Source organism: Letharia lupina (assembly GCF_014066315.1).
Source record: "Letharia lupina isolate WasteWater1 chromosome Unknown contig_25, whole genome shotgun sequence".
NCBI lineage: Eukaryota > Fungi > Ascomycota > Lecanoromycetes > Lecanorales > Parmeliaceae > Letharia > Letharia lupina.
Window position 1 is genome coordinate 267,830 of NW_023502994.1, and position 25,527 is coordinate 293,356.

Consider the following 25,527-nt stretch of genomic DNA (forward strand, 5'->3'; position numbering starts at 1 on the left):
CACAAGGCCTTCAACGGCCTGGCTATCCGAGTCCGAGCTAAACTTGTCTTCGTTCGACTTGTCAATATGTGTTTCTTCCGGCTGCGAGTCTAGATCTGACTTTCTTCGCCTTGGCCGGGTATCGGTAATACGTGAAGTGGACGGGCTCTCCTCTCAAGCAATGACATCGAGTAGTGTGGACACCATTCCTCCGTGGCCGACGGTGACAAGAGGAAGACCGTTGCTTCCTGTCTGGATAAATTGACAAGAGGGTTTTCACTGAAAGTAAGTCTTGTTGACAAACGGAAGGTTACACAATGCAGCCATCATATTCCAGCACCAATCCATTTGCATAGCGTGTTCAGATGTTTGGAACTTGTTGACGAGCGGGTCAGATCAATGAAATGCTGCCTCATTCTGAGGGAACCATGGTCTCGATGACAACATTCAAAGTCACATAGCACGTCTGCACTTTGTTCGTTCTTGACGGAGTGACTGCCAGGGTGTTAACTATCCGTTCGGTCTTTCGCCCCTCCAGTTTCTTGGTCTTGGCAAGGACGAGTCTTTCTCGATCTTTCGGCGCTCAAAGTTAGATCCAGTAAGCTCGTCATCGATCTAAGACAGCGTGAGTGAATCCTGAAGTGACTCTACCACGACGGAAGAAGGTGGATAACAGCTGCGATCTCGGTCTCGAATAAAAGGGCGCATCTATGCACAAGAGTCTCATTTGGCAGAGGAGTACGAGTGATGTAGCATGGATGTGGTGACTCCCCGAATTGGGTCACGATCGAGTGTTCAGGTGATTCGAACGAGAGTGAAAAGGGGCAGAGAGATACATAGTGTTGTTTCAGAACGGTGGAAGAGGCAATGTTGTCTTTTCCGACAGCTTCAAGGACAATATAATATCAATGATGTAACGGTATGAGAATAATGACAAACGGATATGACTCACACCCTGCAATCTTCCTTGAGCACCTCCAAGAGACCTCCACGAGGCCCACGGTGATGTAGAATTGTTTGACAGAAAATTATAAAGGGAAGGATTGTGGATGCTGAGGGAAGATTGTGAGTAAGGTCTTGCTTATTGCGGTGAGAAGTCGTATTTGAGAGAAGGTTCCAAAAGGAAGCCTTCTGGGGCAGGTGAATCCTCTTAGAGATTGAACTTGAGGTAGGCTCCAAGAAGAGGCCTTCTGAGCAAGATGAATGTGCCTCGACATCATCTCAAGCTTCTCATCCCTCATTTTCCCAAGCTTGTCAATGTATCTGAAGATCTCATAAATGATCTCTGAGTCGTTTCCAAGATCAGTCATCTCTCTAGTCTGCTTCGAGTACGCAACTTCCAACGTTATCCAGAATTTCCCTCGACTCTTGGCGGAGTGTAGAAGTATGGAACGTTGAGACCTCCAGTTCCCTGTGCCACAATGCTCCCACTGCCCTCGCTGTTGTAGATCACGTCATTTGCATCGGCAATTTGCTTAGCGAATCAACCCTTTAGCACTTTCCTTCAGTAGATAGAACAACATGATAACAATGACTACCCACCTGATGTTATGATAGTGAAAAGTAGTTATCTTCAGTTGGGGGCTCAGGCAGAATAAGGACTTCGCGTGGGTAGCAAACGGTGACTCAAGTCCATTTTGCTGAGCTTCCATGAAGGCTCTGGATCTATGTTAACCTTTCCCAGATAGCTCGACGAACTCACTGCTGTAATAGTTCAGTCCTCTGTATTGGCTTAGACGGATCCACTCCCATCATAACCAGGGATTGATTGCGCGGCCAGCGACGGTATCCGTTGCGGGTGCTCCACTGCTTCTTTTAAAGCTTGTGCTATTGAAGAAATAGCTTCTTGAGCAATATCATCGTCGACCTGAGCCTCAGAGTGAGCGTGCGCGACGAACTCTTGGTGGCGTGTGGTTGCTAAGTCTAGCTTCTTCTGATTTCTATCTACTTTGCCTTTGCCCTTCATATCTTGCTTCTTCGGAGACATCCTTTGCAGGAGTTCTGTTGAACAGGTCGTTTTGGATGTCCCTGTATGTTGCACAGGCACCGATATGAAGATGTAGCCGCCTTTGCCCGATTGCTTTCGTCTAGACCATTTCGCCCATGTAAAATTGAATGGCAATCTAGTCACCTCAGAACGGGGTAGAAATATCCGGAGCTCTCATTGCTTCGGACGTTTGTGATTGGCTGCAGTGAGTCTCTCTTCGTTGGCGTCAGAAGCTTTGATGACGTTCAAGTCGTGAAGGGCGACTCGGTCTAGAGATGACTTACTAGAGCGCTGATACGAGCACAATGTGGCCGCAATTCCCACTGGAGCAAGCGAGTTTCAAGCTCTGAAGTAGTAGCCGCCTTGATCCTCGCGAGATGTGATATTGTCGATCATGTCCAGGTATCCGCGTGGCTGCAGAAACAGATCTCGCGCCTGTGTTAGTTGCTCGAGGGTCACGGGAGCCACTGCAGCTTCCTATTGTTCTTCTTCTGTCTCCCACAAGCGTGAACATAAGACGACCAAAGTAGTTGGCGGACGAAAAGAAATTGTTCAAGATAGTTTGAGATAATGTCTGAGAGCATAAGAGCTGTGAGGACGGTAGCCATTGACCTGCTTCCCAGATTTCAGACGACCAGCATGTCTGCGGAAGCAATGAACCTGAACACAACTGTTAAAAAAACTGGAATGCCGTTATGATGGCATCTTCTTTGCTGTTTGCACTCGAAGTGTAACCATTGATTGGGATCAAGCTCTTTCTTTTGCTTTGAACTCGAATTGAGTATATCTATATTTTGTCCGCCCGGTAGCTAAGCTAGAGAGGAAAGAAAAACGTGATATAATAATTGTAGAGATCGTTGTTTGAATGTCTGGGAACAAAATTCCGAGAACAAGCTGAAGAGGAAAGTCCAGTCAGAAAGAGGAGACAACGGAACGATGAAGGGTACTTTATCTATGTCTGAGAGTGAAGCTGCAATAATCAAAATTTAGGATCCCCTTGGAGGAAAGCAGGGTACAGTGTGATCCCGACACTCCATCATACTTTATGGTAGCTCCGAAATACTTCAATTGGTGCGGGCTTGGAAGAGAGGAGAATGCAGGAAGAGATGGTCTCATCAACACTTAGGAAGATCTAGAGTCAGTGGCAGTAAGCGGGATTGAAAGTAGTACTTACGCTTTCTTCTCAGTTGAAGCACCAGCACCAGTACCAGCCTCAGTACCCTTTCTCTTCTCTTCTCCCTTGGCTACCTTGCGGCATTTGATGTAATTTGCGCAAAGTATGAGTCACGACTCAGATGTGCAAATCTTCAACGACAACAGATATCAGACTAAAAGCCATCAGAGTCAGATCCGTCATCGGTCTTTCTTTGTACGTGTTGATATCGTAAGTCGTGTCAAAATGTTACGAGCAGGTGGATGTACTCATCGCTTGTCCTATCACCATCAGGCAGCTGAGCGAACGAACACCTTAATGACTGTCGAACGTGAGCTGAATACTTCTGGGCCATAATGACGTGAGCATCGGTAACGTTTCTCATATCCAGGATCGACCACTGCATTCGTTAGCATCCCTGTGTTGAGCATGATGACTTGCACGCGCCAGGAAGATCGTCGCCATTGTGGCGGCTCAATTACAGCTTCGTTAGCCTGAGCAGCGCATAGTTTTAAATCCTCAGCTTACGAAAGGCTGCGCCTTTCTGTGCTTGTGGGTGAAGCTGCAATGATTGAAAACTGGCACTGGCAACGAAAGAGAGATTTGGTGACCAAGAGAGCTTTTGAAATTGAGAACATTGTCAAGAGGGGTGAAGACGTGTGGAGAGGGGAAGAGTGTCAGCATGAAGACCGAGGATGAAGAATCGAGGAGCTAGTCTCTGTGCATGTAATTGTGAAAAGTTAGTGTTGTAGTGACTGCCAGCATGAGAATTCCTATAGTCAGGTCATCGGTGATATATTCACAAATCTCAGTTGGCAACACTACCTTTCATGCTGAGGTTTTAATTCCGTGATCGCCGCGTGTTCATCGATTGATGGGAGTTGAAGCAACGAGAAAGGCCACAATCTTTGGATGCGCTCCAACCCGTAACCTAGCGCCTGAACTATGCTAATCGAGACCCTTTCGTGATGAGAACATTCGGTATCTTCTCGGGTTGCCTATGGTCCAACCGCCGTCCCCACTATCCGGGGACTGGATGACATCGGAGGTTGTAGTCTGATAAACAAGACGTTTTCGAACACAGAAACTCATCCGCAATGAGATCTTCGACCATTCTCAGGACAATAGGGTGAGCGGTTTTATTCGTCGAACGCGTTCTCGTGGCAGCGCGAGGCAGGTACCTGCAGAAAATTGTAGAATTAACGAACAGAAAACTCAGAAATATTGCTTAGACGAGCTCAATCCAGCTTGATGACAAAAGGCATCTGTTAGATTATTCTAAAAGAGTGTCCACTCATCCATTGAGAAGCCTCCAGAAATGACAAAGGTAGGGAAACTGATATGTTCGCGGTACCGGAATGATCTCTGGGTGGAGCCCACAGCATGAAGCAGTCTAACGAATTGCTAAGAAGAACCTTGCACGAGCAGGTGATGCGCAGACTAACGATAGTCACCAGGAACTCAGTCTTGAGCAATTTCAGTTCAGGTGGTCTGTAGCAGTAGGAATAGCGTATAGGTGGCGTTGAATTGGGGGCCGATTATCAGGGATCCGGTAGGAAGAGAAGTAGGTATGTTCTTAAAGCAGTGAAAACAGTCGCAAGGCATGAAGAAAACGTATTCACGAAGAAAGGCAATCCTTTGATTGGTGTAAGCTGGTTGGTTATTGAAAAGCTATGGAAGAAAAAGCTGAAGAAAGCTATATCTCGCCAAGTCACGCTAAGAACGTAACGCCGATGGTGGGCGCAATGGAGGAATGCGGCGGTAAGCTCGGTCGGCGACCAAGGTGGATGATCATCTGGTGGGAACTACGAATGTTGCCGTCAATTGCGATCGAAAGATACCTTACCGAATATCGACTCGAATCACAGCTTGACATGACTTCTCCACAGGATGATGTACTTTCTCTTGTTTGGATCTTGGGTCTTCGGCTCGAGCCTGAGGATGGTCGTGAGCTTCGATGCGAAATGAAACGGAAGGCGGTTCAGAATGATAGACTTCTGCAACAATGCGTCGCATCTTTGACGCAAGGAAGCGTGGCCCAATGGTACAGGAAACGAACGAATACCCTAAGCCGAGGAGCCAGACGAGTAGCGTTGGGTCAAGGTTTTCTAGACTGGCCATATTAGCCGTCCTGGTACCTTTTCAAGTATCAATGCGGCAACCAAGGAAATCGATGTGTACCAAGATCAAAAGCAAAGACGAGATTGAGTCTTTCGAGGCTGCGGTCTTTGACTTTCATTGCAATCGCCACGGTGAGGGCATCTCATAAAAATAGAATTAGATTAGTTAACGCTAATAGTTAAATATAAGAGATTTATTAAGAATCTAGATCAAGAGGAAGACAAGAAAAGGCGAGCGGCACACTCGCTTTCTTGGTGCAGGGTACGATGAGGCGGAAGGGACAGGCTTGAGGAACGGGTTTCGCTCGGACGCGTGAAGCAATGAAGCAGGGTATCGAATGGAATACTTAATGAGTGTTTGAGAGCAACGAAAGCAAAGAAAGATCGTTGTGGATGTGTGGGTGGAAGGAAAGAAGAATGGTAAGCATTGAAAGAAAGAAAGAGGAAGAAGGGAGGTGAAGGATAATGTGAGAAATGGCGCTAATGCAGGTCTCCGCGCGAGCCACCTAATCTTCGTATCCATTCGCTGCTGAGACAGCGAACCCCTTCACTTTAATTGGAAATCCATTCGCTGCTTGTGTGGCCCTCCTTGGAGTCAATTTCCTACATTGTTAGTAGAGTCCAATTTCGACTGTGTTACAAACTACTTACTTCATGAGATACCACAGCCCAAATCTCCTCTTGCTGAGTTCCATCAAGCAATGTGGCTGTCGAGCAATGTGGCTGTCACCGAGCCAACCTGGTTGCAAAATCCCTAAACCCTTCCAGTTCTTGCAGTCGGTACTGATGTGCAAACAGTTTCATGAGCGTGGCGTTGTCAATGACGCTCACAATATGCAATATATGTATGTATCAGAACCCAAGTAGTGCCTTAGCATTTCTAAACGTTCTGTCGTGGGCGGAAACACCTTAGCTGGGTTAGCCAAAGAGGTTCACTGTCTATACATCATGCGGACGCACCTGATCAGTCCAGATGAGCTTCATGACTGGCTCAGGTTTCATTTCCTCCATACCCCATACCCGGTGGGCAGATCTCTAAACCACACCAGTAGAGCCCATGACAGGTAAGGGGTGGTAGGTGTGTACAAGAAAGACGGTAGGGCTGACCCCATTTCAAAAGAGAAGCGCCCTTATGCACGCTGAAGAAGCGAGTCCAGGAAATTCTAGCTTGAGAGAGGCACAAACCTCTTCTTCTTCGGCAGAGTCATTGATCTCATCTTCGGTCCCTTGCTCTAGGGGCTAATCACATAGTATTTGGGGAGGTAAGAAATCTTGGAGAGTGACTTGATTCCACAGTCTCCATGACGATAGAGGAAATGTTTCCGAATATAGACTCGAACCAAAGCCCCACATAAGATACCCGTAGGACAGTGCACTGTTTCTTTGTTGGATCTCTGGTCTCAAAAACTTCATGTCCAAGCGTTCAACCAATTAGATGAATGGTGGTAAAGATGGGAGCAAAGTCAATGCCATCTTCCATGAGGTACAACTCGGGTTCTCCGCATTTCGGTTAAAATCCTAAGAAAGTAAAGATAAATTCAAAAAATAAGAAGAAAACCCCCCTATTCAAAAGTCAATATAGTCGTGGTATCACCCCACAAAGGACCCCGCCTCACAGGATTCCTCCCCGATCCCTCTTCACTCCTCTCACTGCCCGTGTATCTTCTTTGCCCGCGCTTGAACGCCTAGCACGCCCTGCAGTGTGCCCAGGTCTAGTTCGGGGGTCCGAGACCGGTGTTCCAGCGCGATCTGAGCGGCTGCTCTCCTTAATGGCAGCGGAGTAGGGGCACCAAACCCTGGAACGGCGGTAATGGTTGCGCGAGCGCTCTCTCTGTAGTGAGGTCAGTGGAGTTCTCAATCGCAAAAAGGGGTCAGCAAGGTGAAAGACTTACGCGAAGAGATGAGATCTACGGATGATGGTCAGTCGTCATGCAGTCGTTAAAGAAGTGTATCGGTTGAAAAGCCACTTCTATCTCCGCACATCATTGTTGACAGTCGAGCAGTTGTGAACACTTGCTGAATTTTCTTTAGTGTTCTCATGCAATGCTGCATGTGTCTCGCAAAAGGTCCTACTGGTGTGTAGGAATTGTTCGGTCCTGCCGCGTTCCCCAAAGTACTGGCAGCCAACACCTCACACTGGCCACCCAACGCTGCACCTCATTTCGCACAGCACTCCAAAGAGTGAAAGAACGTCTCCTTTGATACCGAGGATGTCGTTGAGAATGAACTCGTACGCCCCACGCTATTGGTATATGCTCTTAGACACGCTACTTTTCTCACCAACATAGATTTAATTTCATGAGTGGGTGTTCAAGTATATATATAGAAAAGACTCGAGTTTGAAGGAGGGTAACCCACACACTGAACGTCGGTCTCAGCTTTCTGCCGGCCAAGAGTCGAAGCTTCGAGAGGAAACGAACCATATGTAGCCATTGATAACAAAGATATAGCTTGGTTTTAGTAGCTTGAAAAAAATGGACAGAATTTGAGTAGGCCACTGTTAAGGTCAAACGTTTACATAGCACCTCAGTCACCTTGTCTAGCCAGTTGAATGACCTTCTTAGCAGCCTCATCGAAGTCATCAAATGCATGTAAGGAAAGCCCGCTCTCCGCAATCTGAGAATTTTCAGTATGCTTCATCACTCGTGGCTCAGGTTTGCTTACCATTTTCTGCCCAATATCCTCGTTCGTCCCTCTCAGACGGACAACCACTGGCACTTTGATTCCAAGATCCTTGTAAGCGAGCATGATGCCATCGGCAATCATGTCGCAGAGAGTAAGTCCGCCGAAGATGTTGACAAAGATGGTCTTTACTCTTGAATCTTTCAAGATGATTCTGAAAGAGCTCTTGACGGTCTCACTCGTCGCTTTGCCGCCAGTGTCGAGGAAATTAGCGCATTTGCCTCCCAGATCAGCTATGGCGTCGACGGTGTTCATGGCGAGACCGGCACCGTTGACTGTGAGATGTGGTCAAATCTTGATTCAGCAGTGATTCAGCATGGCTTACCTAAAGTACCAATGACGCCATCACCCTTGAGTCTAGACAGTCGATGCTCAACATATTTACCGTAGCTCTGAGACGAGACAATCTTACTTGATGTAAACGATGCCGTCTTTCTCAGCCTCTACCTCTTCCGGTACCTCGTTACTAGTATCTCGCATTCCTTGGAGATCAAAGTTTCTTTTACCGCTTCTAATTGCGGCATCGTCAAAGCTAAATTCTGCTCGTGCCACAGCGAGCTCTCCTTGCTGATTACGCGATATCCTTGTAGACAAAGAGGTTGCTTCCTTGCTGAAAAATATGTCGATGAGAGAGGACAACAAGAGCGACAATGAGTCGAACGATTCTTCTTTGCAGTTGAGATCCGAAGCTATTGAGGACAACGTGGATTCATCCTCAACCTTGTCCAGGGCCATTGGGTAACTTTTCGCGTGAAGCTGAGGGCTTTCGCCTCCAATGGAGAATGAAGTAACGATACATGGGGTATAGTTTATTTTGTCCACTGCTAAGGTTAGAAAATAATCCCTACTCTCAGGATCCTCGGACTTTGAGATTGGTACCCCGAGGTCTTCGAGCATTTCAAAGCTTCGCGATTCTGGGATGTGAATGTTTCGCCGCCGGAAAAAAGCGGGATTTCCTGTAGACTGTATCGCAGGTCTTCGAAGAGTGTGCATATTTCGTTGCTGGGTTTTGTCCAATGATGATGGTGACTACCCGGGTCAGCTCCAGAATTTTAGTCTTCGATTCCGAATGTCACTTACAGAAGGTATCCAGCGAGCTTCACTACCCAGAAGTCGCTTCATTCCTTCACCAAACTTTGACGGATGGTTCGTAGTCACAACTCCAGCATCTTCAAGCACTCGCACTTTACCAGCTGCTGTCATCTCACCGGCGCCAACAAAAGCCCCAGCATGGCCCATGACTCTGCCAGAAGGAGCTTGAACCCCTGCAATGAGTGCCATGATCGGCCTTTGTTGCGTCAGTAATTCAGTGCTTAAAACGAGAGACAGACTCACTTGGGTCTCTCCGTACGCTTCCGGTACTCCTTGATCCACTCTGCCGCATCTTCTTCGGCCTTTCCTCCAATCTCTCCTACGAGAATGATGCCTTTCGTATCAACATCATGTTCAAAAACTTTCAACGCATCAACAAAGTCAGTCCCAGGAAGAGGGTCTCCACCCATCCCAATGACAAGACTCTGACCAAGGCCAGCTCGCGTAGTAGATGCAACAGTCTCGTAGCTTAGAGTGCCAGACTTGGCCACTATACCAATGCTCCCTGGTGTGAAGGTTGGTAGAGGATGAAAGCCAAGTCTGCATTTCCCAACCGCAGAAATCATGCCAGGTGAATTTGCGCCGACAAGGCGTGATTTCGATTGTGACCTCAACATCGATTGAACCTGGAATGTTTCAGCTCCAAGAAGTTTTAAAGGAGGATTAAAGTCGTACTCTAAGCATGTCGTGCAAGGGTATATGTTCAGCAACAGCAACAATAAGCGGGATCTCTGCTTCGATTGCCTCCTCAATGGCTGCAGCAGCCTGCTGAGCAGCCACATAGATGGCCGTTGCGTCCGGCCTTAACTGGTCTTTGGCCTGAGGCACAATCAGATCTTTCTTTCCTGCCGCGAGGAAAAGAAGGGGCGGAGAAGGTCTCACTCACTGCTCGTACAGACGGCAGCAGGGGAAGTTCAAGATGTTCGCCAGTTTTACCCGGTGTGACGCCACCGACAATCTTGGTCCCATACTCAATTGATTGCTTCGCATTTTGGGTAGCCTTATGGTCCGTTTTAGAAGACATTCTGGGATGAATCTGGGATGAGACTTACCTGCCTTCCAGTATACCCCTGAAAGATCACACGTGTATGTTGTCCAATTTTCAGATTTGACACAGTGTCCGTGTAAGCCAATGACGGTCTTGAGGTAGAAAGCAAATATTTCTGGGCATTTCGCAGGGGAATGTTATTACTAGTGGAAGAAGCTGTGGAAAAGACATTAGATCTCATTGACATGCGTTTCCTGGTAATCATGATGTAGGGAGTGTATGGCTCATTCAAGGCTTTGTGAAGCAGTCAGATATCATGGATCAGTGATACCATACACATACCACTAGGAAAAGTGTTTATTCTACTTTAGATATAAAGAAACGAAGCCCGGATTGTCATCGGAGTTGAGAAGGCAATGACGTCCAAAACATATTCTGCCCTATGAGAAAGATTTTACCTAACCTTTCTAGATTTAGCGTCATCTTTCTCCCCCACGCCAAGAGCTCAATTGACTTCCTCGCATTCTTGAGGCTTACGAAGATAAGACTTCAAGAGCCAAACCGCCAGAGAGCGAGGTATAATTACAAGGTCAGTATGGCTAGCGAGCTAGTTACTCCACGCCTCTCGGCAGCAATACAATCAAGGGCAATGACAGACACCAAGAGATGATCAATGTGATCATCAACGTACTACTTAGGCCCTACTTTACTTGGGGCGTCTACTTCGCCGGCAGGAATTTCAATCTTCTGATCGCATAAGCGAAGAGGAGCTCTCCAGGCACGGCCGAGGTTTGCTTTGAGAAAAGACTAATAGCTTCACAAGAATCGCGATATAATATCTAGGTCTCTCAGACCTATCAACTCCAATTGACTACGCTGTCTTTGCGTACAAGATTGTGAACTCCAAACATTTCAAATCCTTTATCATCATCTGCCACGTCCAACTCATATTCAACAGCAGCCGCAACAATGGTCGTTCTCTACCAATCCCAAACCTACCCTATCAATCCACCCAATGCCTCCCCCGTTCTCACACTTGCCGAATTCTGGGAAGTGATGCAAGTCAAATGCCGCAAGCCCGAGCTTTTCGTTGCTCCCATATCTGCCTGCGAGGTCCTCGAGGAGACGGATAAGTTCATGAAGAGGACGGTGACGTTCAGAGAAGGCATGGGCCCACCGGGTGGGAAAGTCGTCGAGGACATGGACATTCGTGCACCTTGGAAGGTACGCTTGTGAGCCGAAGCTGGCCGCCTGTACGAGCTTCGTGCTATCCACCCAAGCTGACCGCCTCCGGTTCCGGTAGGTTGATTTTCGCAATCTTGACACAGGCGCCTTCATCAACAATACCATCTCCCAGGGCAAGGATGAGACAGACCTCTACCTGACATTTTACTTTGAATGGCCGTACCCAAAGATTGAAGAAGGGAGTGAAGAAGCAAAGAAGACATCGGATCAGCTGTGGGAACAGGCGAGGAAGACGGTACAGCATACGATTGATGTTGCAAGGGAGATGAAGGGCAAGGGAGAGTTGAAACACTGAATGATAGCGGGATAAGAGGCTAGGCAAGATTGAAGTGGGAATATATCGCAGCTCAGCTGGTAGTACATATACTACGATTGCTCATGACAATGATGAACAAGCAACCGCGAGCGTGTGTTGACTCGATTTGACGATGGCGGTGTCTTTGTTTTGTTTATGTAGTCGTTTGAGCTAGCAGTGATGACTGCTATCCATGGCGTCTATGATTGAGCAGGGTATCGTCTTCATCCTTCTCAACCAGCTCCCCAGCGTGCCCTCGCCTTTCCTTCTCACTAGCCCACAAACACTGTTCCTACCCACATATAGTGCTCCGTGTCTTTCCCTCAAGCTCCACCTTCCCTCTTAGCGTATTCATCCTCAATATTCTCCTCGTACAGCTTGTTCGCCGCCTTCTCTACCTCTGACGCAGTTTGCGCAACACCAGCCTTAGTCTCCGCTGCAGCAGAGCTTCCGCTCTTTTCATTCGCATCGTCCATCGCTGAGGAGACGTTCTTGGTCACGGACTCTTTGTCAATGGAGGTGTCGCTGGTGGAGGGTTTGTCTGAGCTGGTGAGGGAAGGGAGGGAAGGCATGGTGAGCGGAGGAAAAGCGGGACGTTTGAAGAGGGTAGAACTTGGAGGCGCGGCAATTGTTTGTAGGATCGTAAGGGTGTGTTTGCCGTCTTTTGCAGTGCTGTTGTAGAGGGAGACTGCAAATGATAAGTCGAAAGGCAAGAACGCCTAGATCAGGTAGTCAAATCACCCCCGCTACCCAGCGCTTAGTTCTCTTCTACGAGATCCAACCCTCCCTATCTCCCAAAATAACGCCCGCGATGGACGACGAGTTCGGTGATGATGCCGACTTCGCTGCCATTGTAGACGCTGTCGATCGGAGAAACCATGCCCCAGGCCCCTCTACCAACTCCTCCACCACAACCCCCAAGATTCAACAACCCAAACCTCAAGCCCTGCCCTCCCGCTCCGCGCCCTCTTCCATCCTCGTCTCCACCCGTCAGAAGGGCAATCCCATTCTCAACAACATCCGTTCCCTTCCCTGGGAGTACGGTGATATACCCGCTGACTACGTCCTCGGCGCCACAACATGCGCTCTCTTCCTCAGTCTAAAATACCACCGCCTGCATCCTGAATATATCTACTCTCGTATACGAGCACTTGGGCAAAAATACAACTTGAGGGTGTTGTTGACGATGGTGGATATTCAGAATCATGAAGAGAGCTTGAAGGAGTTGAGCAAGACGAGTTTGATCAATAATCTCACGCTGATACTGTGTTGGTCGGCACAGGAGGCTGGGAGATATCTCGAACTATACAAATCTTACGAGCATGCTTCGCCGACGAGTATACGCGCCCATCAAGCTACGAGCTACTCAGAGAAACTCGTCGAATTTATCACCGTGCCGAGAAGCATCAACAAGACGGACGCTCTAAGTCTGGTGTCGGCGTTTGGAAGTGTGAGAGCTGCCGTTAACGCGAGACCAGAGGAGATTGGAGAGATCACCGGCTGGGGAGAAAAGAAGGTGCAGAGGTGGGTTGGGACTGTGAGGGAGAACTTTAGGGTGAGAAAGGCGGCGAAGAGGGGTATTGGAGTTGTGAGAGAGGAAACCTCAGCTGGGCTACCTAGGGATCAGAGCTCTGTAGGGCTGGTTAGGGAGGACAGCTTATTCGAAGATGCAGGTGACGAGCAACGCCGAGACTCAGCGCCAGTACCGATTGGAAAAACTCCAATCAAGGATGCACCCGAGTCAAGACCTGGTACAGCTGAGAAAGCGCAGCAACGACCTCCTAAGAGACCGGCGGATGAAGTCCCACTTTGGGAGCCTGGTGAAGATGAAGAGGAAGCTCTCCTATTGGCGGCCGCAGAGGAAATGGAGATGAGCCCAAGCAGAAAGGCGCACGCTAATGAGAGTGAGCCGCGATCAAAAGCATTCGCCAATGCCAAGGGAGGTCTGAGTGAAGGCATGGCAGCGGCTCTGGCGAAGCTACGAAAAGAGTGAAGATGGTACCAACTGCCAAGCGTGGATAAGCCTCAGGTTTCGCATGCACCCCAGATTGAGTACCCCAGGTTCATCGCTTGTCGGCTACAGGCCCTGACAGTGTCCATGCATTGCAGCTCTACATGATGCGTTCGATACAGCGTCGATTTGAAGAGCATACATATAGATGCCAAATTATATGTCCAATAATGTGGGAAACGCAGGTACGTCCACAAATCCTGAGCTCTCACACTCTCTTTTCTTTCATGTAGCTATCCTTGCTTACAGCCGCAGGTTGTCCATAAATATATAGCCGTCATGTATAAAACAACTGCCTTTGCGCTCATTGGTGTCAGCATCCCGATGACCTGACTAATACCGATGCTCTGATTGGTCGCCTTTGTTGCTCCCGCATTTGCACTTCCCCTTCTGAATCTCTACTTTGTGTCCCTCCCATTCAATCCTTTACGCGAACCTAAAGAGTTGTTCTAAAACCATGTCATGGCCTGCTCCCATTATCCAACAAATATTAAAATCCCTTGAAGTGTCTTGCAAATCCTTTGCTCCGTATCTCATTCAATCCCCATCATAGTGATAACGCCCGACACAAAATTTGGAAGACTTGCTACGCTTGTCCAAGAATCATGCATTGCAATCAGTGGCCACTACAGGATCATCAAAGCTCGGAGAAGGAGGATGATCGGGCGTTCAACTGTAACGGCATTAAGCCTTGTATGTTTTACCCCGACAAGATTCATGTAAAAGCATAGCCGCGACGGTGATGTCGTTCGGTCATTTCCCCAGCGACGTCTTCCCACAAATTTCAAGAAGCTATCTTGGCCTTTGACCAATTTGTTTTGTCTTTTTGACTTCTCTAACAATAACACTCAGCGACAACCTCATCATCAACAACCTACAGCACCAAGACAACAACCAACTCAACCACTACCATGGAACCTTCCACCAGCATCGAGCTAGAATCCCAAACCCTCGCTCCACAAGCACCCACCACCACCTCATCTTCACCAAACCCAACTCCCGATCCAACACAACAAATGTCGCTACTCCATCGCTTCCGCAATTTCAGACCGAGCCCCAGCAATATCAAGGACGCCGTCATCGGAGTCTCCGATGGCATTGTTGTACCATTCGCCGTCGCTGCAGGTCTCACCGATTACGGGAATGCGAAGGTGGTTGTGTCTGGTGGACTGGCGGAGCTGTTCGCGGGGGCAATCTCAATGGGTCTGGGAGGGTTATTGGGGTCGAAGAGCGATTCGTAAGCACCCGACCCATCCCTCTGCACCTATGCACCCTCTCCGATCTACGAGCTTGAAAGCCCCTCTTGCAACGCATCTGACCCCTTCCCAGCCTAGAATACGACTGCAAGCGCCGCGAGATCGAAACCATGATCCTCAACGATCCCACCGAAACCACCGCCCTCGTCAAGGGGATCTGGTCTCCCTACCACACCCCCGCCCTCACCGCAGCCCTCCACACCGAATTCTGCGCTCTCCCCCTCGCGCAGCGAACAACCTACCTGCTCGAGCACCACCACCACCTCTCGCCCCCCTCAACCTCCTCCCCCTGGATCAGCTGCATCACGCTCGCCTCCGGCTACTTCGTCGGCGGCTTCATCCCCCTCATCCCTTACCTCTGCGTGAAGCGGAAGCAGGTGTTCCTGGCGTTCTTTTGCAGCATTGCTGTCGTCGTGGTGTGTCTTTTCGCGTTCGGCTGGGTGAAGACGGGGTCGATTATCGGGTGGAAGGGACGGAGGGAGGTGCGGATGGGAGTTCTGGGCGCGGTGCAGATGGTCGGGTTGGGAGTGTTTGCGGCGGCGGCGGCGGTGGGGATCGTCAAGGGGATCAATCGGGGGGAGAAGGGGGTTTGATGCTTGAGGGGAGTTTGATAGGGGTCTTGGAAGCGGGAGCATTGACAGCGGCCTGGCTGGCTCGCTCGTATGTTTGTATGTTTACATGGTAGACGAGACGTGATACTGTCACTTGATACGGAGATATTACTGAAGTTTAAGATTTTCTTTGCGTTCGTTGCGTTCACTGCGAAGGACTATGTTTGCATATGGATGTTTATCGTCTTCAAGCATAGCGGTAGAAGTAGTTGACTATGGTCTACGCGGCATAGACATCAAAACATGTAAGCGCAGTCTATTATATCTTGGAGCAACATTTGTAGAAGCGTCTGTAGTGCCAAAGTTTAGCCGGCTTCTGCTCCTTAAGTCTTCCTTTTCTCGAACAGAATGTCGAAAGTATATAGGATGGATGGATCAACTTCTCCAGACTTTCAAGGGACCCGGTCTGGGGTGGGGGGGAATCTCAACACAAATGTCAATAACATGGCAGCAACGATACCCTATCACGCGTCAATACCCAGCCTTTTTGCAATTTCCTCTTCGCCACAGTCTCTCTTTCGCAACATCATCTCTGACGATGGGTGAGAGCGTATTCCAATTCCATCAAAAAACTTCCCAGAAATTGATAGCAACAAGCCCGGAGCAGGGCCACCAACCAGGGTTAGACTGAAAATGCTGAAAATTCTCAAGAGAATCCAGAAGGGTCTCCATTGATGCGATATCCAAACGCTTTCAGCGGCCATCCCCACTTGGAGCGCACTCGGAACGACCGAGAAGAAGCCGGAAGCGAAAAGCATTGAAGCAGTGAAGCGCTGGAAGTATTGAGAATATTGACGATGGACCGTCTCGTATTTCTACCTGTCAAGGAATCTCTTGGACCAAAGGTTCAGACGGGTAAGACGTAGCTCACCGTAGCTCTAACGTGGTGATACTTCCGATTCTGATATCCTGAGAAGTCGGGATGTGAACGGGCAGAATGTTGAACTCAGCTCGGTCGAGTATCTTGCCCAGAAGGTATAAGAATTGTAGATACGGTGGAAAGGGCTTGATGAAGACTCGGTTGTCACTCGAGACGAGATGCAGTCCTGGATCTTCTGTGATTACAATCTTTCGGCTTTTGATCTTCTGGTTGTGCAATGGGGAGATATGAGAGCCTGACGGAGTGTCCATTAGCCACAGATTGGGTGCCATTCTGTCTAAATCGAGGGTCAGAATGTCATTGTTGAGGAAGTCGAAAAGCTGTTCGGGGTCAGATATTATTCTGATAAGAGGCTGACTCAGTAGCCAGTCACCATAGTGGAGATGCCGTGGGTGTATCTCGTCAATCTGATGTGCGCTTCGGCAAAGGGCGGAGACATGTTTTGTCGCCGACAACTAAAAGCCTCTCATGTACTGGCGTGAGGGCGGTCAACCAAGTGCTACCCCAGATGTATCCTCCGCGTCTTGTCCCAAGGATCCAGCGAAGCAGGAGGCTGTCAAAGAGTTCATGGAAGATGTCCCATCGGAGAACGAACCTATTGACCGATTTATGGAGCTTGCTGATGGACCCTCAAAGGAGTAGTTCCACAAACACACGCAAAAACTCAGAAAAGAGGGTCTTCTGATACATCTCGACCAAGGTCCTTTTGCAATCAACTCATCCCTTACTGCCATCATCAACATGACGAAGCAACCTCATCGAGACCTCATCGGTGCTCTTGACGTCTGATCGTCAAGAAATCCTTGGGAGAAATATGATGGCGCATGGATTGTGTCTCTGCACATCGGGATCATGATTGAGCAAGAATGGGGGGCATTTCTCGTTCAGGACTCATTACTTGGAGCACCGGCTCACCCAAATCATTAATGGGCAACGATACTGCTGAAGGGGTTCAACATAGCAGAGCGTCACTAACTCCCTTGAAAATTAGGTTCGCTGTCCAGTCCCTGGATGTAGCTGGCAAGCGGGTAGGGTTTCCTCCCTACGACCACACGCTCAGACTATGCACTCTGAGCTTACAGATACGGAGGTCAAATCTATCACACACAACATCCGCGTATATCTCCCGCATTCTAGCGCCAAGGACATCGATGTCATTCTTTCTATATTTCAAGCCAAGATGGCCAAACAGGATGTATAACGAATGGAGCTGGCGGATGTCGAGAATGAAACGTCCGGGGACAGCGATAGAAGTGTTGTTAGAGTGGAGGACGGGCCTGTAGTGAGGATAAGAAGGATGAGGTAAGAGAGGAACTGTATCTTGCATAGTCTGTCAACAGGGCATCTTACTAGGGCTGCATGGGGAATGCGTTTGGCTCATCGTGAATCACTGTCAATGGATTTCGACTGTTCAATATGGCAACTCTCTTTCGAAGACCTGTTTTAAGTCTTTCAGATATACTCTGAGTCAAACTGACCTCCTTGCAATCTAATAGAATTTTCCGAAAATATCTTGAGGGCATTTGTTAATGCAATCACGTGATCGGTCTTGGCGTTCGGACTTTTTGATGCCGACCTCCATCTCCAAGTCGTGAGGTCTTCGCTCTGCTCAAGTCTGCTTCAACCTCTTTCATCTCCATCTCCTATTGCTGCTTACCTGGTTGCTAACATAACTCCATTGTCCATGACGTTAAAAAGTTCACCCATATGCCCTGCAATCGCCCACATGGAAGACCCTTTGAGACAAGTCGCGAATCGGTCGCCAAGAAGTAGGGCGTGTGTAGGTCCGCCTATTGCATTGGTCTAATCGGAATGCAGGTCAAGATCACCGGCATCCGAACAAGAAGGTAGCAGTCACATGAACGCATCACCACCATTTGGTGTGGAGATGAAAAGAGGAAGATGCCTGCCATGGCTTCCTTTACCATCGTCTTGCTTGCTATTCTCGCTCTTAGCCATGCTCACCATGTTCTTCTCCCTGCTGGTTCTCTCCTCTGTACTCCTCTGCAAGGCCGAATTGAACCTTGCGGAGGACTACTCCTTCCACATCTCAGTTTTCTCAGATCTCCATTACGGTGAAAATGAAAGCACTTTTGGCATCCCAGCAGACATGAATTCCGCCGTCCTCATGCGCCAAGTTCTTTCTCAAGAGCAGCCAGATTTTGTCGTCTTGAACGGCGATCTCATCACCGGGGAGAACACTTTCGCGTTCAATTCCACAGGATATGTCGATGAGATAGTGGCGCCGCTTGTTCAAGGAGACTACAGTTGGGCCAGCACGTACGGTAATCATGACTCGAAATACAACCTGAGCCGCGAAGCGCTTTATGCGGAAGAGAAGAAATATGCGAGTGCTTACACCCAGCACGGTCCAGCTGGCACGGATGGTGTGACAAACTACGTGCTACCCGTGTTTCCTCCGAACTCGACGGGAAGTAGTCAGACACCTGTCGCATTGCTGTGGTTCTTCGATTCTCGCGGCGGGTCAGAGTATCAGAGCCTTCCGGCTAATGTGGACAACATTGATAATTATGTCTCCAATGGTACCGTCTCTTGGTATCGTTCTGCCCAAGCTGACTTGCAGGTGCGTTGCTCCTCCCCAAGCCCCTCCTCCCCCATTCTTCGGAGCCTCCTATTCTCTATTCCTGCCTCGGAGACGTTCTACCTACTACCTATACTTTGAATGTAGACACCATTGCTCGCTCACTGACCCCTTACCAGAGCCAATACGGGACTCTACCATCCCTTGCATTTGTTCACATACCCACCCTCGCATTCGTCGATCTTCAAGCCCAGACCAACCCAAACGTATCTGGCCCCAACTACCCCGGCCTCAACGAGGACGTCCCACTCGCTCAACAAGGCTACTCCAACACCGGTTCCGAGGCCATTCCCTTCATGCAAGCGCTCCTTGACACGCCTGGTCTGCACTCTATCTACTCCGGACACGATCACGGAGATAGCTGGTGTGGACGTTGGCCCAACACTACTTTGCCCGGTTACGGGGTCGGTGGCGGAAGCAGTCAAGAAAGACCAATTCTATGCTTTTGCAAGCACTCGGGCTACGGCGGCTATGGCGTTTGGAACAGGGGTGTCCGACAGATTCGAATGTCGTTTGATCAGTACGGCGGTATGAGTGTCGATACGTGGGTGCGGATGCAGGCGGGGACTATCGTTACGGCTGTGAGTTTGAATGAGACATATGGAGAAGATGTTTATTCGACTGCGGACGGGCAGTAGGTTCGAAATTACGATGGTTGGCATCTACAGTCTTGTCTCTACGGTCTTGTCTTCCTTCAAGTTGAGTATTTAGGTCTACGACTTTACGAGCAATTACAAGATACCTCGAAACACCCAATCTCATTATACGCTGTCTTACTCCAGGAGAGCTAAACGAGGCCAGGTGGGGACTGTATTCGAGCCACGATTCAGCCAAACTGGAAGTACAAATAGACATTGAGCAAATAGCAAATGGATGAAAGTCAGCCGCAATTCTTGCTGAGGGTTGAGAAGATGCGTGAGTGTGTTCCTTTAGTATCTTACCTAAGGCTCGCACAACTTGCACGCGCTTGGAGTGTCAAGCTTAGATTTGGGCGAGTTTCAAGCTCGTAACACATGGAAAGGGCAGCAAGATAGCGATACTAGCCACTGACAAACGGCTCTTGAGGCTTCAATATGCATTGCATGAACACTAAGCTCTAGCGATACGAAGACTTGATGTGCGCATTATTGTTGAAGTTGGATCAAATTAAACCATTAGGTACGCTAAGTACCCGGCCACTAAATCTAAAGAGACATTCCTGTGACAGTCATGGCCACGAAGAATCAAAACCGGCCAGGATGCTCCACGTACTCCCCCTTCGTGCTATCATCAAGATGACAGCCCCCACGACGAGTTGCCGGAGCTTCCCCCAAGCTATCTCATGCTCCTTGAATCTCACACCATCAGCTCCCGTGCCTATCAAAGCGCTCATTAGTATACTTCTCTGCAAACGAAGAAGCAGCAGCTTACTCTGCGGGCCCAGAAAACTCAACCTCCATCTCAGATGGTAAAGTGGGGGCGAGATGCTACAAAGAAGTTAACACCCTTACCACAAACGGGGTGCAGAAAATCGTTTACCGGAACTCCACCCACGAAGCCCTCAGCAGGTCCTTCCGGCTTGAAATCGTCCCGGAAACCATCCCTTATGATCACCTCCAACAAATTGCACCCCAGGATACCCTCGGGCACATTCTCATACTCGGGAAAAACATGCTCATGTCTCAACTCCGTCAAGCAGCCCACCACATCACTGAGGTCCGCCCCCGGCAACCAAGTGTAGCCGATCTCCTTGAGCACGAACGCGTCGCCATGGTAGTCGTATTTCTCATTCGAAAGGTACCGATTCACCTGCAGCCCTTCCTTGGCATCCGTCATGAAGAGACAGTATCGGCCGTTCAGATTCGGCGACGATTTGTTCAGGTAACGCACTTTGACGACGTCGCGCCGCTCCCAGGCGGTGGGGACCCAGAAGACGCGGACGTTGGGGACGTGGCGGACGGGGTCGTTGTCGACGAGGTATTCGAGCATGGCGCGGTAGTAGGCACGGTCTGCGGTTGGTGGGGGCGGGGGAGGATCGGCGATGTAGGTTTGCAGGGTGAGGAGGTGAGGAGATGAACCGTCTGCTGGAAGGCGGAGGGCTCTGATGGGGCCCGGTGTGGGCATCTGGCGTTGCATGATGTGGTTTGCTGGTGGTTTTGTGCTGGTTGTGAGTCGAAGGGAGTGAACTTTTTGAGTAGAAACAAGAGCGGTCGGTGAAAGTGGTGGTGTTGTTAATGTGAGCTAAGCACGGGACTTCACTCCACCGGTGCAACGTTTGGATAACACCGGCTTTAGTGACCCTTTTGAATTTTTTTTGGCCCGGGTTTGGTTGGACTGTTTACACAAAAGGTATCCAACTGGGGAAGGAGACTGAAAGATTGAGCCCCAATATGTCGATACTGGCATAAAAGCTAGAGATAGATGATGAAAGTAAGACTGTCGTGCGGAGTGAGCAGGCATCTGCAAAAAGACATTGCAGAGTCAACACATGATAAGCCGGGCATCAAATCTTTGTCACTCCGTGATGCTCTTGAACAATTCACTGCCGAAGTTCTCCCAAACAACGGCCGAAAATGACACCTGCACCGCTCGAACGCTATTTTTATAAAGTCTTAATATGCCAGAATGAATGTTTGGTAGGCAGTCTGCATCACTACCATTTTATACAGATATCAAATACCGTAATCTTTTTTAAGGTTTCCAACTCGGAATACATTAACTCCAATGATGTATACGATATTACTTGCGAATGGTTAAACCCTAGTAAGACCAACCTTGATACTCGTGATATCAATTTTACCTTACATCGAGCTTTTACAGATTCAAACGACGTCAGCTGAAAATGAAATCATATACAAGAGCCAGGAAACATGCTTAAGACCTTCGATATCACCCTCTAGACCTACATCAAAGACTCCCGAATCTTCTGGCACAGTGGCAAATGCAGAATCTCGGGGCACATGAGGTAACAACCGTTTCGATCGGATCGACTTCCAGTCGTGAGAGATATACCATTCGACAGTATGCGATGAGCTGGCTGGAAAGTTGTGCATGTGTGATATACCTCCTCCGACCGGGCAGACGTACTGCGTCCAAACTCTTGGCCCGTGGCGCCATCTTTGCTCCTAATATGTGAGGTAGAAGTCCTCACACGGAGAAACTCAATGCTCCATTTGTTAATCCAAGTCCGACTTCCCAAATCCAATTGGTCGCCCAGACGGTCCTTGTTACACCAAAGCTCGCCCGAAAGCGCACTGTAATGCTGATAAAGACGGGAGCCAGGACGAACTTCTTCTTCTGGCCAAACAGACTGGTCTATGGTCTGAGCCTGTAGAGAAACTGATGAAACTACATCTTAATGCCCAAATATCTTTGATAGTTCGAATTTCACAGTCAGAAGTTGCTGGCTTTAGGAATTCATATTAGGTTAGATTTAGGGCTGGCCATCATAGGGCTTTCAGGGTTACGACCTGCGTAACCCTAACCGTCCGGAGTTCAGCTAAGAAGCTTTTCTATCGGCGAAGCCGATAGCAAAGCCTTTTCGCCACAGCTTGACTGGGGGCTAGTGAGGGAGAGGCACAGCACACACTTATGGCAGGATAGCCGAGATTGCTATATTGGAAGAGCCTTAAATAGGCGGTGTCCCCCTCGTTTCTTGCTCCTCATTCTTATTCCTCTCGTCGTAAGAAGAGGTTTTTTTTACACTTTTCTCTTTCCTGACATCAGACGAAAGCAATTTTTCATTTAGAAAATATTTTTCTACTTACACTATTGCTATTTAGCCACTATTAATGGTCTCTAAGCGTTCTCATAAGCCTATCGCAAAGGCTATAGCTATATATTAGACTATTATTACTAAATTATCACCTTTATAAAAATCGCCTATTAAATCCATAAGAGGGCCCTCTAATAAACCCTTACCCTCCTCTATTCTCGCTATACCTTCTATTCGCTAGCTAGATTCTTTAGTAAAACTACTCTATTAAACTCGATCTTTAATCTCTATATCGCTTAATTACATCTGTAAATCTGAAAAGTTTCTATAAAATTTGAAATTACTAATCGCGCGTTGGTCGCGGAAATTATAAAATCTATTGAATTAGTAAATCTAATTTAAATTTACTTAAATTTCGTCTAATTAGTAATTATAATTTACTTTTTATACGCTATCTATTAATTTAGTAATTACTATTTACTATTAAAATACTATCTATTAATTTAATAATTATTATATATTATTCGAATAATATTTATTAATTTAATAATTATTATATACTATTCGAATAATATTCGCTAATTTAATAATTACTATATATTATTTAGATAATTTTTCTAGAAATAATAATTATCTTATATTAATATTTTATTATTTCTATAATTCGCGATATTAATTTAACTCTATAAGTCGAATTTAATTCGACTTAGTTATATTATAAGCTCGATTTAACTCGATTTAATAATACTATCGCTAGATATTAGATTTATATATATAAATTTATATTATTATATCGAGTAATTTATCTTCTCTATTAAAGATAAGAATATTATTATTTATAATATATCTTATAAGCGTTAATTATCTAAAAAGAAAAATTATTACTAATACGCTCTCTTATTATTATAATTATATTAAAGTTAATATAATATATATAAAGGTTAATAATATATATTTATATCTTTATTATCTAATCTTAGCTCTATTAACCTCTTCTTTTAATATCTAAATCTCTTCGAGATTTATATGTATTAATACTCGTTAAAGTATTAAATATCTTTTCTATAAAATTAAAATCGACTTTTTTAAATTAAGAGTTTCGACTTTTAAATAATTATATATATAAGAATATAGCGAGTAATAGTATATATAGATCTCTCCTCATAATATCTTACGTTAAAACTTTTTTTTAATTTATTATATTTTTAAAATAATATATCTCGATTCTAATTTATTATATTTTTAAAATAATATATCTCGATTCTAATATTATCGTATAGATTATTAATAACTCTTATTATCTTATATCCTTTATAATAGCTTACGTTAAGGCTTTCTTCTAATTTATTATATTTTTAGAATAATATATCTTAATTCTAGTGTTATTGTATAGACTATTAACGATTTAAGAGAATTTTAAATAATAGCCTTCGTTATAGACGATAGCGTTCTTTAAATTATAAGAAATCGCGAATTAATTTAATAGTAATTTTCGGCGTTAAAATACTTAGTTAGATACTTTTTAAAGCGTATTAATATCTTTCTAATTAGAAAAGAGCTCGCTCTCTCTTCTCTTTCTAATTATAATATTTATATATATATTCTATAATTATAAAATCTCTCTTTACTTAGCGAATTTTAAAGATAATTTAAAAGTTATTTAAGTTAAGAAGGATATTTAAATTAAGAAAAATATTCGAGTTAAGAAAGATATTCGAGTTAAGAAAAATAATTAAAATCGATTTTATCTATTATATATTTAGTCTTATTTTTAATATTCTAAGATTTAAATTCTTAATATCTTTATTATATTATAATATAGTATATATTAATCTTCTTTATTACTCTATAACTCTTATTTAAAAAATTTAAATTATAGATATTATTATATTAATTAAAGTCGATAAAGTTATTAATATAATAAAATTTCTTATCTTTTATTAATGCGGATATAATATATATATTTCTCTCGATACTTATAAGGCTATAGAATTGTTATTTTTTAAGAGTTCTTAAATTCCGCGCTATTAATAATTACGCTCTTTCTACTTTTATTATATTATAATATTTCTAAATTTATTTATTATATTAATACTTAAATATCTTTATAAAAATATTTTATAGATAAGTTAATCTTTATCTAAAATCTCTACGGACTAGATTTATTACTTTTATTATAATTAATACTTTCTCTATTAATTTTCTCGAAAAAACCTTATTAGTATTAAAGGTTTATTAATTATATTTATAAATTTAAGCGTAATCTTTATACTATCTTTTTTAAAAGAGTTAATTAATAAATTTATAGATAATAACGTCTTTAGATAAGCGAGCTATATTTAAAAAATTCTCTCTAAGAGTCTTTTAATATCGAATATTAAAATAAATATAAATCGAATATCGATATATTTATCTATAGTCTATCTTATATATATCGATATTATTATCTTTTTTAAATAGATAATATTTTTTTAATTTTATTTAATCTATTTAAATAAAGGCGACTAGAGCTTTAAGAAAAGTATTTAATTTTAATTATTTAGTAATAATCTCTATTAATCGCTAATAACGACTATTATAATAATATATCTATTTTATAATATTATGCTTTTTATTATTCGTCTATTAATCTTAGATATAAAGATCTAAAGAAGTTCTCGCCTCGATCTTTTTCTCTTTTTTTATAATTTACTAATTATAGATAATAATACTTCTATATCTTAATACTTAACGAGATTATATATTATAATTATCTTCTAATATATAATATTATAATATATAATCTATTTAATATAGTTATTATACTTATTTATTAATTTATAATACTTTTTAAAGAATTTAATATACGCCTTTTTCTCTATTTAAGTAATTAATTTATTAAATAGATTAAATAATTATATTATTTCGAGTAAGTAATTAATACTATAAAACT

General features: G+C 45.4%; 10 protein-coding genes across 10 annotated transcripts; 4 read left to right on the forward strand and 6 right to left on the reverse strand.

Annotated features, from left to right (window-relative positions):
• Positions 1-1,711: 1,711 nt before the first annotated feature.
• Positions 1,712-2,144, reverse strand: HO133_006591 (uncharacterized protein; the record flags this gene model as incomplete). Its single annotated transcript, XM_037297489.1, has 2 exons — positions 1,712-2,066; positions 2,119-2,144. 2 exons carry the CDS (start codon positions 2,142-2,144, stop codon positions 1,712-1,714), a joined length of 381 nt encoding a protein of 126 aa, XP_037147199.1.
• A 4,742-nt stretch (positions 2,145-6,886) lies between these two features.
• HO133_006592 (uncharacterized protein) lies at positions 6,887-7,672 on the reverse strand (the record flags this gene model as incomplete). The annotated part of the gene is made up of 3 exons (XM_037297490.1): positions 6,887-7,070; positions 7,132-7,146; positions 7,602-7,672. The coding sequence occupies 3 exons, from the start codon at positions 7,670-7,672 to the stop codon at positions 6,887-6,889; spliced, it is 270 nt and encodes an 89-aa protein (XP_037147200.1).
• Positions 7,673-7,765: 93 nt separating this feature from the next.
• On the reverse strand, positions 7,766-10,266 carry HO133_006593 (uncharacterized protein; the record flags this gene model as incomplete). Its single annotated transcript, XM_037297491.1, has 8 exons — positions 7,766-8,196; positions 8,247-8,278; positions 8,334-8,950; positions 9,002-9,209; positions 9,257-9,639; positions 9,689-9,832; positions 9,900-10,013; positions 10,066-10,266. 8 exons carry the CDS (start codon positions 10,264-10,266, stop codon positions 7,766-7,768), a joined length of 2,130 nt encoding a protein of 709 aa, XP_037147201.1.
• A 704-nt stretch (positions 10,267-10,970) lies between these two features.
• On the forward strand, positions 10,971-11,541 carry HO133_006594 (uncharacterized protein; the record flags this gene model as incomplete). The annotated part of the gene is made up of 2 exons (XM_037297492.1): positions 10,971-11,225; positions 11,305-11,541. 2 exons carry the CDS (start codon positions 10,971-10,973, stop codon positions 11,539-11,541), a joined length of 492 nt encoding a protein of 163 aa, XP_037147202.1.
• Positions 11,542-11,864: 323 nt separating this feature from the next.
• On the reverse strand, positions 11,865-12,113 carry HO133_006595 (uncharacterized protein; the record flags this gene model as incomplete). Its single annotated transcript, XM_037297493.1, has 1 exon — positions 11,865-12,113. One exon carries the CDS (start codon positions 12,111-12,113, stop codon positions 11,865-11,867), a length of 249 nt encoding a protein of 82 aa, XP_037147203.1.
• A 122-nt stretch (positions 12,114-12,235) lies between these two features.
• On the forward strand, positions 12,236-13,534 carry HO133_006596 (uncharacterized protein; the record flags this gene model as incomplete). Its single annotated transcript, XM_037297494.1, has 1 exon — positions 12,236-13,534. One exon carries the CDS (start codon positions 12,236-12,238, stop codon positions 13,532-13,534), a length of 1,299 nt encoding a protein of 432 aa, XP_037147204.1.
• Positions 13,535-14,157: 623 nt separating this feature from the next.
• Positions 14,158-15,401, forward strand: HO133_006597 (uncharacterized protein; the record flags this gene model as incomplete). Its single annotated transcript, XM_037297495.1, has 3 exons — positions 14,158-14,245; positions 14,405-14,789; positions 14,882-15,401. 3 exons carry the CDS (start codon positions 14,158-14,160, stop codon positions 15,399-15,401), a joined length of 993 nt encoding a protein of 330 aa, XP_037147205.1.
• An 885-nt stretch (positions 15,402-16,286) lies between these two features.
• HO133_006598 (uncharacterized protein) lies at positions 16,287-16,738 on the reverse strand (the record flags this gene model as incomplete). The annotated part of the gene is made up of 2 exons (XM_037297496.1): positions 16,287-16,619; positions 16,673-16,738. 2 exons carry the CDS (start codon positions 16,736-16,738, stop codon positions 16,287-16,289), a joined length of 399 nt encoding a protein of 132 aa, XP_037147206.1.
• Positions 16,739-18,006: 1,268 nt separating this feature from the next.
• Positions 18,007-19,539, forward strand: HO133_006599 (uncharacterized protein; the record flags this gene model as incomplete). Its single annotated transcript, XM_037297497.1, has 3 exons — positions 18,007-18,068; positions 18,118-18,883; positions 19,021-19,539. 3 exons carry the CDS (start codon positions 18,007-18,009, stop codon positions 19,537-19,539), a joined length of 1,347 nt encoding a protein of 448 aa, XP_037147207.1.
• Positions 19,540-20,307: 768 nt separating this feature from the next.
• On the reverse strand, positions 20,308-21,016 carry HO133_006600 (uncharacterized protein; the record flags this gene model as incomplete). Its single annotated transcript, XM_037297498.1, has 2 exons — positions 20,308-20,367; positions 20,420-21,016. 2 exons carry the CDS (start codon positions 21,014-21,016, stop codon positions 20,308-20,310), a joined length of 657 nt encoding a protein of 218 aa, XP_037147208.1.
• Between the last annotated feature and the right edge of the window lie 4,511 nt (positions 21,017-25,527).